At 42.1% G+C, this 15,145-nt stretch overlaps 1 protein-coding gene across 4 annotated transcripts; it reads right to left on the bottom strand.

Moving 5' to 3' along the window:
- Positions 1 to 499: 499 nt before the first annotated feature.
- si:dkeyp-69b9.6 (zinc finger protein 865) lies at positions 500 to 11,029 on the bottom strand. 4 transcript variants are annotated; one of them, XM_040117715.1, is made up of 4 exons: positions 10,621 to 11,029; positions 10,095 to 10,207; positions 4,970 to 7,449; positions 500 to 4,681 (listed from the first exon to the last, which is right to left on the bottom strand). In XM_040117715.1, exons 3-4 carry the CDS (start codon positions 6,990 to 6,992, stop codon positions 2,313 to 2,315), a joined length of 4,392 nt encoding a protein of 1,463 aa, XP_039973649.1. In that variant the 5' UTR covers positions 6,993 to 7,449; positions 10,095 to 10,207; positions 10,621 to 11,029; the 3' UTR covers positions 500 to 2,312. The 4 variants fall into 4 exon arrangements, with proteins under 4 accessions (XP_039973649.1, XP_039973647.1, XP_039973646.1 ...); XM_040117713.1 differs by having other exon boundaries at positions 500 to 7,449; positions 10,080 to 10,207; XM_040117712.1 differs by having other exon boundaries at positions 500 to 7,449.
- Positions 11,030 to 15,145: the final 4,116 nt, after the last annotated feature.

Here is a 15,145-nt window from a genome sequence, read left to right as displayed (position 1 = left end):
CTGAGACCCCTTTTTATTTTAAAGAAAACTATCCACCGCCTATTAGTTTTGTGCAGCTGCAGGCCCCCAAAAATCTTAACCACCTGTCAGCCCACCTACGGCAGGAGTGGGTATGAATCATCATATTTTAATGTTTGCAGGCAAGACAGATGGATTTTATTATGAATCTGAACGCAAACACACACACACACACACTTGTGCCTGCAAAAAACTCTTTAACATATCCTACAAACCAACTCCATCACTTGCGAGTCTCACTAAATCAAAACATTGTGGTTTGGTGTCGCTCATGAAAGTATCAAAGACTGAACTGTAGCTGCTTTTCCTAACATGAAATCGCTGAACTGGAATCACCGAAAGGGCTTCACTAACAAATAATCAAATTTTCCATTGCCGGTGACACAAATGAAAAATTACACGAACTGAATTCATTCTTAAATCACACCCATTTCTGTACATACAGTGTTACTTTATTTAAATGTGGTGAAATTTAGCTGGTCACGATTACCAAGAGATGCTCAAGCAGTTCGTTTACTTTGTGGTATTAAAGCTGTAGTAAACAGCAGACAGTCCCATAATCCACAGTCATACAACACTCTCCTGTCCACCCCCTATCAGTGCAAAACCCATGTGACTGCCACACTCATCCACACCAGGCCAAGAGTACAGTATAAATGAGTTTCTTACTGCCATCTTGTGGAGTTAGGAGTGAGGAGTTTTACACAGCCATTTATTTCATGTATAGTGTTAATATACTGTAAATTTGATTGACTGAAAACTGTTCATTACCTTGGAGAAGTGTGGCCAATAACATAGGTAAGCCTAAGAGCTTTAATGAAATTTATTGGTATATCAACTACATCCTGAAATCCATTTAATCCACAGAGTGATATGAAATTCACATAGGATAAAGGTAAATATAATCGTAAAACTTCAATACTGACTTTGGTAACAGTTACATCTTACTTATGTTCAGTGACTAGCAGTTTGTACCATCTTCTGGATAGTGAAGTGGGTAACTCTGAATCAGAAATGAAAGGAAAACAAATGATTACACTTAAGGTTTATTCATTGCTGAAATATAATCAACTACTGACTTCTCAGTAAATAATGTGATAGAAATCTACTAAAACTATCATTTTTCTTTAAAAGAAAAAACAAGGCTTGACAGGGGTATGAACATTTCATATGTGAATAAAGTGACAAGATGTACTTAAAACTTGTTTTTCTTTAGAAGAAAAAAAAAAACAATGCTCGACAGTAAGAATATGATTGCAACTCAGCAAAAAGTAAGAGGGGTTAAGTATAAGATTGGCATGAAAACTGATTGGGTTACACACATAAATACATGGAATATTACTTTTGTTTCTATTATCATAGGTCCTTGTCTTTAACACACCGTGAAGTACTGTAGAAATAATCACTGCTAAAAAGAGCATACAAATAACATGAGATAAACATGTGTTACAGTCCACTTGTTTAACCTGTTTTCAATCTCTTGGTATAAAAGCTAGGAATATCTCAAATAAATGAAGTTAAGTGAACATAATAAGCAAGGCTTTTTGTAAGTTTCTTCATTTTGGCAGGAGAGGGAACCTTGTAATGCTAAGTACCAGCAACTTTGACATTTTATCTATATGTGATTAAATCACTAGGGATTATAGAGTAACTTTCAAATCAAGTTTTACACTACAAACTTCTGGGGATATACTGAATAAACCATCACACACTGTAGGAGTGATTTCACAACCTCAGCAAAAAACTTGACCAGAGAACAAACATGCACTGACAAACTATCAACAAAGGTCTTTGTCCCCATGTCCCTACTCCTAATAAATGCACTTTACATTTTAAAAAAATCCTCAGAGCCTCTAAGTGAACAACAACAAGACAAAGTACACAGCAGAGACGTTTATCATACAGCAAAAGGTGTAGCAGGGATTCTAGTAATGGGTAAGAGAGATACATTAGCAGGTAATTTCACCTAAACTTGTCTAGTAACTGCACAGTGTCAGCCAAGCATAGTGTCAATGCACTTAAGGGGTTAATGATCCTATCCAAACAGTCACATCTTTGAAGACACCTTCCAATATAAACTGGAAGAATTTCTGGTGATATTTTATAGGATGCTCTACAGTAGTTGTTAACAAACTCATTCTAATAGTCAGCAGAGTAGATGTCAACAGAGACATGAGGCAAATTCTCCTAAAGGCAGAAGATGCCTTTTCATGTCCCTTTTTTTTTTCCTCACCTTCCCATTTTAGAACTGAAATATCCCTCTTGTATGCCACTCTTTTCAGATACCAGGATGCTCAGTATCTGTATGGTCCCTGTAGGAATGGCATCTCCTCCTGACCTTCGCAGGTCTGTCTCTCTCCTGGTCTCTTTGAAAGCTTCAGCCTCTTAGCATCTCCTCGCTGCAGTCCTTTGGCCCTGCGGCGGCAGGACACCTTGTGCCTGTGGAGAAGTGTAGCATTCCAGAAGCGAGCGGAGCAGCGACGGCAGGAGAAAGTCCCTCTGGCACGATGGGAGGCCCGATGGACGAAGGCTGCCAAAGGCCCGTGAGACTGCTTCCCACATACACTGCAGCTCAGTCGCTCCTGAACGGTCAAGGCTTTTTGTGGGTGTTTAACTGCCATGTGGACTAGCAGTCCCGCTTTACGGGAAAACACAGAATTGGGACATATAGGACAGCCAAAACGTTTCACAGGGACTTTGAGAGACGACAGGATCTGCACCTTCATTCCCCCAGTGTTGACAAGCTTATACCCACCGCCACCTGATCCTCCTCCACGCCTAATTGTCAAACGAAGAGAGCCTTGTTTTTTATTTAACTGCCCTCTTATTGTACAACTTATCTTTCTCTTCTTTTTGCTTCCATCAAATCTGACTAAATCTTGGGATTCCCATTTATTTTCCCTCCAATCTCTCCTGTCGGACTTTTTTTTTTTCTTCTTGTGTCGTCTCATTTCATCGTGTGACAACTGGATGCTGCAGTCAAGGTGTTGGTGGGACTGGGTACCTGACTGATGATGAGGATGATGGTGGGAGTGATGATGATGGTGATGCAGATGATGATGTTCAGTGGAGGGCAGTTCCGTGAGGGGCTGGAACGGGGCTGTGGTGTGAAGCGTGCGGCTACGGGATCCAGCTGGGTATATGTGCTCTCCTTTCACCCCGGCTGGGGAGTGTGGGTGCTGGGGGGGCATGATTGTAGAGTTTGGAGGCAGAGGCTGTGAGTAAGATGGCGCATTAGAGGCTGAAGATTGGGCTGCCGCAGCATCATAAAAGAGAGGAGAGTAACCAGCTGGAGGTTGTGGGGGGGCCTGTTGATGGCTATGAGTGACGACGCTAAGACTCTGCCCTCCATGACCTTCTGTGGAAGGAGCCATCTGTAGCAGGACATTGGTTGCAGCCTCGCTCTCTGATGTTGACTGATTAACATCACTCCCACCTCTGTTGTCTCCAGACCCACTGCTGCCTTCTTGCGGGTTAGACGGTTCAGTGCGGGTCATCCCATGCTGTGACTGCCTATGTCGAGTGAGGCTATTGGAGTAGGCAAATGCTTTCCCACATACTTCACAGCAGAAGAGCTTTTCACCCCCGCCTTCATGAACCGTCTGGTGATGAGCAGTCAGATGGAAATGATGGCGGAAAGACTTCCAACATATAGCACAGGTGTATAGCCGAGGGGGAGGTGGGGGCTGTGGTTGGGGTGGAGGCTGTGACTGGGGGTTGGTGTCTTGAGGCTTGACATCTTGAGAGTAGGGGTAATAGGAGGAGGTGCTTGGTGCTTGGTTCTGGCTCCTGTCTTGGGCCACGCTACATTGAGGGTTTGGGTTAAAGCTGTTAAGGTTCTCCGTAGCTGGCGTTGTGGGCACCTCTTCCAGCTCCCCTTTCTGGTGGAGTTTGCTGTGCCTCCTGAGGCTCTGGGAGTAACCAAATTCTTTCCCACAGATGCTGCATTTGTAATTCTTTGCCCCAGAGTGGACTGTTTGATGCTTGCTAAGGTGAAAAGCTTCTCTGAAATACTTTCCACAAACAGTGCAGTGATGGGGCTTTTCTCCAGTATGGATGCGGTCGTGCCTGCGTAGGGTCTCGCGACGTGCAAATCCCTTACCACAGACACTGCAGAGGTGAGTGCGTGGGAGCCCACTGGGCCCCATTCTGGGGGTGTATTGCCTACGTTTGGGGGGCTGTCCACCAGCTGCAGGATCTTTCTTAGCTCTCGGTTTGCGGGGACGTTTTGGTTTGGAAGTAGGATTCTGTGGGTTGCTGCTCATAGCCTCCTGGCTCCCACCACCTCTGAAATTCTTATCCATACCAGATGTGGATGAAGGAGAGCCCAGAGGACCTAAACCAAGACCACCTAGTAGACCTCCTATGATGTCTCCCCTATCATCCCCTCTATTTCCACTGTTACTAGCTGCTGTTATAGCAGAGATTGCATTATTGACAGAGCTAGTGACATCATCCTCTGAGTCATCCAGTAGAGAAGAAAGGGGCAGGTGGGGCTGTTGCTGCTGATGGTGGTGCTGGCTGTGGCTCTGTGAGTGTGGATGCAGTGTTGGGGCCAACGGTGCCTTTCTCAGAGCTGGGCCCGCCATCCCACTTCCACAGGGGGAGGCACCAGAGTAGCATGGAGATGGATTACCTTGAGAACGGTGGTCATCATGGTAGCCTGTGTAACGATTCCGAGAGTAGTCAGTGGGGTATTTACCATCTGTTCTGTCCCTGTCATTTGAATTCCCTCCCCTTCCAGACTGAAACAGACCATCACATCCTAAACCTGATTTTGGTTCTCCTTCCCCAACAATGATTACACCATCTTCTTCCTCAGTTTTCCCATAAATAACCCCTCTATTGCTCTGATAAGTTCCCCCTCCTCCATTACCTCCTCCACCCCCTCCCCCGACTCTGTCCTCACCATCAGTTCCTGTCTTGCTGCCCCGTTGTTTGGGTCCCCTACCTGGCTTGCCGCAGGTGCCTGAGGCAGCATGGTTGAGTAGAGAGGTGCTCTCACGGAAGGCACGACCACAGGCGGGACATCGGAATGGCTTTTCCTCATGTATCTTCTCATGGCGTGTCAGTGACTCTCTACGATTAAACGCCCGAGAGCAGGTGGAGCAGCCATATGGGCGGGCTGAAGAGTGTATAACACCATGTTGCAGGAGGTGCCCTTTTTTCTTAAAGCCTTTGCCACAATCAGAGCAATGAAATATTTTGTCTGGGCTAGGACAAGAATTGGATGAGGGTTGGGTAGTTTCTTGGGTCGAATGGGGAAGGCTTGGGTCAGACTGTGTTTTAATGTGAACAGGGTTTGGGCCAGTAGTGGCAGTATTGCTAGTACCTGCTGTGGTTGGCTCATGCATGCGCAAATGCCTGCGAAGGCTTGAAAGGTGAGGAAAGCTTTTGCCACACTCCCCACAGCTATAAACGGGCTCTGTATCTGACTCTGTGGGGTTGGGCTGCATTGAGCTCTGGTTATCAGATTTAGAAAGGTGAGAATCATTAGTAACCAGTACTGAGGCAGCAGTGGAAGAGGGAGCAGAAGAGGAGGAGGAAGAAACTACTGATGAGGATGAAGATGATGAGGCAAGGAGGGATGATGGGTCTCCACCCATATTTGACATACCAACCCCACTCCCAATTAAAGCTGGGGGCTGACCATGACTAAGCCCTCCATTACTAGCACTGGGATTACCACTGTGGCTGCTGTGGCCATGGCTGCTGCTGCCATTACTACTGCTATCAGATTTTCTCTGTGGCAAATAGCCAGCCATAGCTTTCTTCCTCCTACTGCTGCTGCTACCACTACTACTACCACCTCCACTGCTTTCCCCTTTACCATCATCCTTAGATAAGGATAAATGAAGTGGTAAGGGGAGGGGCAAACCTGCTTCCTGCTGCATCAGAGAAGCTATCTGATTTGATGATAGTACAGGGATGCCCTGGAAGTCAAAGCCACCAAGCGATGAGGGTTGGGAGCCTGGGTGGAGCGGGTGGTGAGGATGAGAATGAGAGTGAGGATGAGAAAGGGTGTGAGGTGGAAGCTGTTGCTGTTGGGGAGGCTGCTGTGGAGTCTGCTGTGGCTGGGAAGCGGAGTGGCCATGGGAGTGAGAAGAATGCAAAGCAGGAGGCGGAGCAAGGCTAGTACTAGGCTCCCCACCTGTCTGACTTAAACCAATCCCTAAGTGGTTATGGGTTCCCTGTTGAACAAGAAATTGCTCTAAACTAGCATTAGCAGGCACCCCAGAAAGGAAATACTGATTAGCAGCTAACATGCAACTAAACTGTTGGTGAAGGCTCCGTGCATCAGACTGGGCCCCAACCAACTGGTGTCCCAAAGAGCTGACTGCACTGCTGCTGGAGGGGTTATTAGAGGTGGCCACAGAGGTTGAAGGGGAAGGAGAGGAAGAGGAGGGACCAGGTGATGCTTGGGGGACAGAGAGGCCAGGATGCAGAGGAGGAGGGGGTGGAGGTGCTGTTACTAATCCTCCTAATCCCCCAGCACTCCCACTACTGCTACTTCCCCCAGCAAAGTGCTCAAAGCGGCCTACACCTGGGTGTAACTGCTCCTGTGCTAGTGCTGCCTCAGACGGGTGGAAAGAGCGCAGGAACTGTGGGTAGCCTGAAGAATGGCTTGAGCTGCTGCTGCTCATCTTGCTTGACTTTGAACGAGAGCTCTGAGATGAGGAAGGCTGTTGTTGTAAAGGTGGGGGAGGAGGGGCACTCATCTTGGCAAAAATGGAGGCAGAATCAGAAAAGGCGTTACCTCTAGACCCCTGCAGGGGGCCCAAGCCAAGTCCAGACAGAAGAGCTCCAGAAGACTCAGCCTGCTGCTGCTGCTGCTGCTGGAGTTGATGCTGGTGAAGTTGCACTTGCTGTTGATGCTGTAGTTGTCGATCTAAACCAAGGCCTTTGAACTGGTGGGCCTGGTGCCCACTTAACATCTCTATAATGTCCAGATTGTATTTTCCAAATTGGAACATCTCCCACTCACTGGCACATGGGGGTGCAGGGGCCAAACCTCCAGCACTAGGAGCGGCAACAATGATCCCACCACTGACTGGTGAAAGACAAACTTTACCCTAAGGGCGAGGTTATGCTACTTTTTTTTTCAGAACTACTTGAATGTCAGCTTAAATCTAAAGTTCGTTTCTCCAGATTGTTTACTTCTGGTGCTGCTACTCCCTCTTGATCATCCACTGCCCACACTCTACTTCCAAAACGAGTGGGGTAGCCAGGAAGATGAGTTTATGATCAAAGGGTAAAAGTGTCTTTTTGACAAGTAGATGCGTTCCACCTAATTTCAAAATTTCTTAAAATAGCTTTATTGAGAAGCAGTTCAAATGGCTTCTTCTTGTTTCCTTTCAGTGTTACAGCGTTGACATTTTCCTTCATCTAAGCAAGATTCCTCATCCGTGTTCAGCCAAGAAGTTCCTATAGCTGCAAAAAACAAAATTCAAACAGGAATGAAAGTCATAAAAGGGGACATGGCTATAATTTATAGCAACAAACAACTTACTGTTCCTTTAATATTAGGTTATAACCAGATGCCCCATCTGTTGAGGTGAATCTGTATAGATACAATCCTAGGTCTGTACTGTAAAATGACAAAATATAGAAATCTATCTCCGTGGCTCACATTAAGTGGAATGATCATTTGAATTCATTCAATATTTTTATTACAAAGTCACAGTACACAGTACTACACAGTACTTGACAGGAGACAGTATGATGCAAGCCACCAATGAGATGATGTTAAGCCTAGCAAAATACTTTGACATTGGGTTTAAGGTTTCCTTTTTCTTCTACATATATATTATATTTCATACCACAAATTAATACTTGATACATTAGGTTTTTGCTATTACTAGACTCTTATTTATTCTGCAATTAGCCTGCCAAAGATTTCTTATTATTGTGAGCCAATTAGCCCCTCAATTTAAGTGAGAAATGTGATCAAGATACAGTTCAATTTCTAGTTACATTCGAAAAACTGTACATTTTCTCTATGTCAGGGGAAGAAATGGAAATCTCAGCAATTCAAGGTCTCTCTTACAGATATTCCTACTTCTACAGCCACTGCAACAGGTTAATATACCTACTCCACATTTTATATTTTATAATAACTTACCATGATGTGGTTCTGCTGGATTGCAGCACAACCAGACCTGTTGCATGAATGCCAATTCTTTTTCATCATAAGGTTAATTTTTACTATGGAGCCAAAAGTTGTTTTCAACATTCTTACTGTTTACGCATATAGCAGGTGTCTGCCACAGGCGGTTTCAGCCACAGCAAGTGAAAGGAGGTTACTTATTTAATGAAGCTACTTTGGATACAGTGACCCAAATTATCACAATACTAAACACTGGCCTGCCTACCTCTTTAACTGTCATGTGGTGCAGCAGTTCTTTGATGTACAGTATTTCACAATGTATTCTGTCCACTCAGGTGAGATGTACTGTATAAATACAGTATGTGTGGCTATCTCTGCCAGTACCAAATATTTATTGAGGAAGAGGCACAGAGAAAACACAGTGAGGCGTGGCAGTGGTGTATGGAAAACCACATTATACAGCAGATGTCTCGCTTTTGGTTAAATGCAGGTGTGTGTGTAAATATGTGTGTATGTAACTGATTAGTTGGATTATACCCACACTACTTACACTAGTGGCATCCTTGCTACATTTTACCACTTGTGCAGTCACAATTCTGCATGACTTGTAACTATTACCAGAAGGAAGTTGACCGTTGTCCCATTATACATTTTGTGTTATCAGAAAATCCAATATCACATAAGCAAAGATTAAACAATGCATTTGCTAACTTACAGTCATTAAAGTAACACTTCTCATACTACAATCTGTGTTTCAAGTAGTATACAATCAAAAAAACTGATCTGAAACAGTTGAAAACATCCTGACTGAAACATCATACAGGATCTTTATTGCATTGTGACTTTTTACTTTTCAATCTTTGACAACATGCGTTTTTGTGGCTTTTAGGGTTATACTATTGCACAGTGTTTGCCCACAGGGTATGTACAACATTTTGACAAAATCCACCATCATGATCTCAAAAACTAAGAAGACCTGGGTTGACAGTCATCGTGCACGAGAATATGGCTCATTTTAAGATGTTATTCAGTCCCTTTAGGTCATATTTCTGCATACCTTAAATTGCTAGAAACCACTGGGACAATGTCAGTCTCTTATCCAGGTTTTCCTTTTTCCAGCATGAGAATATTCATTAGTCATTAGTGTGGAACTGCACACCAGAGAGCAGTAATAATAATATTCAAATGCAGGTCCACCTGTCCTGCAAAAAAATGTTGATGATTTTCATTCGATTCTTGTTTAGAACTTAGGTCAGCACCTTTTTTTTGCCAAAAAGTGCACCATACTTGCACCGTTGACTTTTTACCATTGACATTTTTCTTTTCATTCTTACTTAATTACCAAATAGACCCAACTGGATACAAGGATTGGGTACATTAAACATCTGTAGGTTTCTGAGTCTAAAGATTAGTCCACATAGTGTCAAAATATGTGGGATTTCTATTGCTTCACAAATGTTTTCAAAGGAATATTTGCAGTAGGCATGATTACACAGTGTCAGGTGCTGTGTATTACCTTACCATAGGTCAAGAGGATGACTGAAAGCAGATATCAAGTTAAATCCATTCGTACGGCACATAATCCATACTGGTTACTGTTCATCCTGTACATTGATTCATTTTTATTAGTATCTATATCACTTTGCTACTCTGTGGACCATCTGGTCAGATACTAAACTGCTTTTCTTTGTGCTTGTACTCACTATGTGTAATGACAATAAAACTGAAGCATATCTAATGTAACCCCAAGGATTGGTTAAATCTATGCAATTCAACTATAAATCAACTTAAATGCACTTCTCATTGCCAAAAAAGGGGAGAGGAGAAAATCTAACTGTTGCATTAATTCTTTCACTGCATAAAGGCAAGTTGTTGTTTACATTAAAATTTCCAAAAAGCCTAAAAGTACACTGGCTACAGTAGAATCCCTCACTTTGAATCTCGTTTTGCTCACCTCGTAAAATCTTACCGTTTCCTCTAATCGATGCGATGAACCTAGAGGGGAGCGAGCTCCCCTGGCAGATGAGGAAGATAATCTATCGCATATTTGACTGCCTCTCATTTTAATGTAAATCAGCAATCCTGTGAAGAAGGACACAAATGCTAAAATTAACATCAGTATCACACTCGCTGCACAATGTAAACATTAGCAGTGCGTTTCAGGTGCAATAATAACGGATGCACTTGAGGTGGCATCCCGTAATGGTATTGGCTAACATTTGGAGAAAAAAAAAGAAAAAAAAGAAAAAAAAGAGGAAAACATTGGACGCGCTTGGATGCAAAACTTCACGGTTCTCCTTAGCATCATATTTTACACTGGCTCAGCGTGTTTAGCAATTTGGTGCCACACGCAATCTAGAATACCACATATCCGCGGTTGCTATCGTTAGCCATCAATCCAAACCACAATATTAAAAGCATGCCGACTACAGTTAACATTACGATGCTAGCGTTAGCATTTACATCTGCGTAACCTATATTCGGCAAATGTTTACCTACGCATCCAGTTGCGGAGCACGGTTGCAGATGGATGAGGCCTGTCACGCCTTCTTCTGACTGTCTAGCTAGCTGTCGCCGCTTCCATTTCTGCGTGCTGTTTTCCAGTCGTTAGCCAGAGCCATTTTCACTGATGCTGAGCTGGGTGAACGCGTACACCGTGCCACCCAGAAATCAACGCCGACGGATACCGCAGCCGCCTCCTCGCCATTTGATCACGCCAGTTTGCGCTGGCAGGGAGCTTTTGCTGAAGATTTCGACGGCCGAGAAGGATTTGTACTGTCGGTGATAATATTTTTGGGTAAAAATGAGTGACGTGTGCTCCCTTAGCACTGGTCCTTTCCGGCCCTTGTAATATTTCCGGGTAGCACCAGTGGGGCTCACGACGGATTCACCGTTAGGTTACACACCGGGTCATAACGGGGATCCTCGTCCACGAATGTTGCTTATTCAGACAAAACGTGCCGATCCCACCACAACTCCTCTGTGTCCAATTAAATGGAAAGTTATCCAGTCTCGGTGGGAGATTAAAGTCTTTTCCTCAGGCTGCATAATGGCTGATGCCAATGGGCCTATTATACTCCAGGAAAATTATATCTTCAGGCTGTGACATTTCATAAAAAATGCCCACAACATTAAGCGAAAAAGTAAAAGTGGGACAGTATGTTTCAATCTTTTAATTTGTCTCTTAGAAAGATATTTTCCCGAAAACACTGAAGTGTAACCAAATACAGTACAGTTCTGTGCAAAAGTATTAGACACTAAAAGTAAAGTGAGGATGCTTTCAAAACTAATGTCGTGAATAGTTTCTATTTATAGTTAACTCCATAAGTGCAGTAAACAGAAAAAAACCTAAATGTTTGGTGTGACCACTCTTAGCCTTTAAAATAGCACCAGCTCTCCTGGATATTCAAGGCACTTTTCAGGCTGGTTGTCCCAAGCATCTTGGAGAACTTGGCACAGTTCTTCTGTCTCAGTGTCCTCTGCCTCCTCACGCAATCCCAGACTGAATCACTGATGTTGGGATCAGGGCTCTGTGGGGGCCAGACCGTCGGTTTCAGTACTCCTTGCTCTCCGCGCTCTCCTTCTTTATGACTGGCTGTGTGTTTGGGCTTTTTGTCATGCCGATGGTATTGCATGGTGGATAAGAATCTAAACATCTGAAGTGCCTTAAACCTTTGCACAGTAACGCAGGCACATGTCCAAATGGATCATCAGCATAGTAAACTCTGCATCTTCTATATATAATTTCTAATATGCATTCTTGGAGAGATAAAATCTGGTGATGTGATGGTAGCTTCTGGGAGGCAGACATTCAGGGCATGACCCCTTAATGTTAATATTTTCAATAAGTAGTCAATCTGAATTAATAAATGCCTAACACATATGTATACAATCTATATATGGTGTATAAATGAATGGGAAAGTACATCTGACATAATTGTAATAAATACTACTATTTAAGTACATTTGAGGAGATTATACTATAGGAAAATCTACACCGCAAATATACATCACATTTCTGTTTTCTGTCAATTGTTTTGTCTGTCTAGTTTGTCTGGATATTTTGTGAACTATATAAGGCATATTAATAATAACATAGACTAATATTTGCAAGAAGTGGTTTGTGAAACCAAGGCAACTTGTAATTTCATTTATCACAGGCCTTTCGGTCAAGAACACATCCATAACTCTGAGCTTTTACCAAAAAAAAAAAACGGCAGTAGAAATTGTGTGTTAAATGTTGCTTCAATGCGTTAGTGAACACCAATTAAATACCCTACATTTCTAGATATACTCAAGAGAAAAATTATTAGTTTTGTTGCAAATCTATTCCCAGTTTCTGTTGTTCTTCATTCCTAAAAATATTGCTATACATTTGCGCCAGTATAAAAGTGATTAGCCGTTAATCAGCAAATACCATTGTTGGATCAACACGATGATTAAGGGCAATACGAGTAACTGCTGTTGAATAAGTTGTGTTCTGAAGCTGTGAGAAAAAGGGTGGAAAACCCAGGAGCTCAACCTCAGGCTAAATCATCACTTTATCATCACATAAATCGAAGATTTGATTCAATCATTTCAAAGACAGAGATGTGAATAATTTCAGCTCTCTGATTTTAAAGGATGGTAATCATGCCTGGGTTAGGATGCTAATCATGTGCATGAACCATGTAGGGCCCATAATATATGGTTCAGGACAATCAAAGGCCTTGGAAGCCTTTATTCACACATACATTTGCAATTTGAATATTAAAATTTCTTTTCTTTGAAATGAAATGCCATCTTTCTCAGCTATATGGTGCTCACAAACTGAGCATTCTAAGTGTGGCAAATGGGTTTTTACTTTACGTGGCAGATGTATAATACATTAATGTGAATGCTGACAGCTGTTGGACTGTTTGGGCAGGTTATCGGCCATAATACTACCTGAAAATAGTTAGTGCCATCTGAGTGTAAGTTTGTCCTGCCTTTTCCACTATACTCCACACATGCAAACTTCCTGGTGGTAAAAGGTACGAATCACAATGATTCTAATGCATCAGAGGCAGCCAGTGCCTAGATCATTCTTTTTGCTCCCTTTGTGTACGTTCCAGTAAAGATTATTTCTGTATCAGTACAATGTCACCGTCTGTTCTTTCATTTAAGCCTTCATACATCTTGGTGCAATAAACGTATTCACATGAGGGTTTGAATATGAGCTCCGTAACCCTTACCTCACTATAAGTAATCAGCAGGTACAGTATGATATAACTCTGATGCGTTAGAGCAGTGAATTATATGAAGACACCTTTTCATTTCATTTAAAAGCACAGTTGTCAACTCCCACTGGTACTGTATAGTCGCACCGTGGCTTATACAATATCTCACAGCCCGGTGATGAGGGATTCAATCATAGACCCGCTCTGTGTGCTCACTAACCTACTGAAGACTAAAAGGCTTTTTGTTAATACAGAGCTGGTGCTTCTGGTTCGACCTCATATAAAACACTAATTTATCTTGTGATTATTTTTAGAATCCCAGTTTCGTAACATATCGCCGCTGACCAAGCCACTGGTCTTAAAACTATGGCTGGGTGCGCAAACATATGTTAGTCTGGTTTGTCATATGTTAGACATATGTCACACACTTCTTGGTTGGAAACTTGGCCTAAAGTGAGTTTGACATTTTTGCAAAAATAGAGACACTACCTGCAGGCCATCCCTCAATTAAGGGATGTTCTTCTGTAATAACAATCAATGACAAATGGCACAAAATGTTGTGGTTCACCGTTACTTAACCTGAGTATTTCCCTTTTCTGCTACTTTGTACTTCATCTCCACTACTAGAGGTCAGAGGGAAGTTGCTGTATGAATACTTTAATTAAGTGACTATTTCATTGTAGAACTTTTACTCTTAATGGAGCGTTTATATTTTACAGTATTGCTACTTTTACTTAAGTAAAGGAGCTGAATACTTCTTTCACCACTCAGAATGTCTGAATGTCAGCTAAATTCTCTCCACATTTTCTGCTGAAACAGATGAGTAGTTCATTGGCTTGCCAAGTGTTTAAGTTCAAAAAGAGCCTCAGTTTAATTTGATTATATAGCAAATTAGTCCTTCTCAAGATAGTCCAGGATTAGCATTGTGCAACCAATGAACATAGATGTCTATCTGAAGTGTCCCTTATTGTTAACCCTAAGATAGACAGACTTGAGAGCATATTTAGATATTGTCCAGTTCTCCAAAATGCATAGGAACAATGTTTCCCTCAGGGAGTAATAAAATATCATTTGGCCCAGTTTACACAGTATTAATATTGTTGCAAGGTAACCAGGATGTTGTTTCACTGTTTGCCTCTTTAAGAAAACAGTGTGAAAGGCCTAATGGTTGAGGAATGTCTTTAAAAAGTTTCATACTAAGATAAAGGGGAGTACAATATATACCGATATCATAAATGACAAAAAAAAAAAAAAAAAAAAAAATAATGCCTTAGTTTGGAAATATTGGTAAGTGTGACATATGTGCCAGAGGAACAAATGAAACTGCTGAGGTTGTGGGCAACTCAACCATCCATTAAATACCGTATGTCTGAAAAAGAAACTCAAAGTGCTTAGAGAATAAGCAGATTTTACCTTCAACTATGACTGAAGTTAAAAAAAAAAAAAAAAAAAAAAAAAAGATCATTCATGAGCATTAATGCAAGAAATTTCATGCTTTGTAATGAATGACAAAACACTTTTTTTCCCACCAACTTTATTGTACAAATTCTTTGTAAGTCACTGTCGTACCCAAGGGGCTCAATGCATTGAACAATTACAAAAGGGTTGATTTGAAATTTATAAGCATGAAAATAAATCCATGAATTTCATTACTGGACACTGTCCCTGTCCATACAATTTACTGTGAGTAATGCTTTACATTTCAGGTGGCCATTAACCATCATCACTCTAAATGAATTCATAATGGTAAAAACACACACCATATTCATTCATTTCTTTCTGAAAAAACTAGCCTGTTTAGCTCACTTGCCTGTGTATTAGT

This window comes from Xiphias gladius, chromosome 22, assembly GCF_016859285.1.
Source record: "Xiphias gladius isolate SHS-SW01 ecotype Sanya breed wild chromosome 22, ASM1685928v1, whole genome shotgun sequence".
NCBI lineage: Eukaryota > Metazoa > Chordata > Actinopteri > Istiophoriformes > Xiphiidae > Xiphias > Xiphias gladius.
This window is presented reverse-complemented; position numbering and strand designations above follow the sequence as displayed.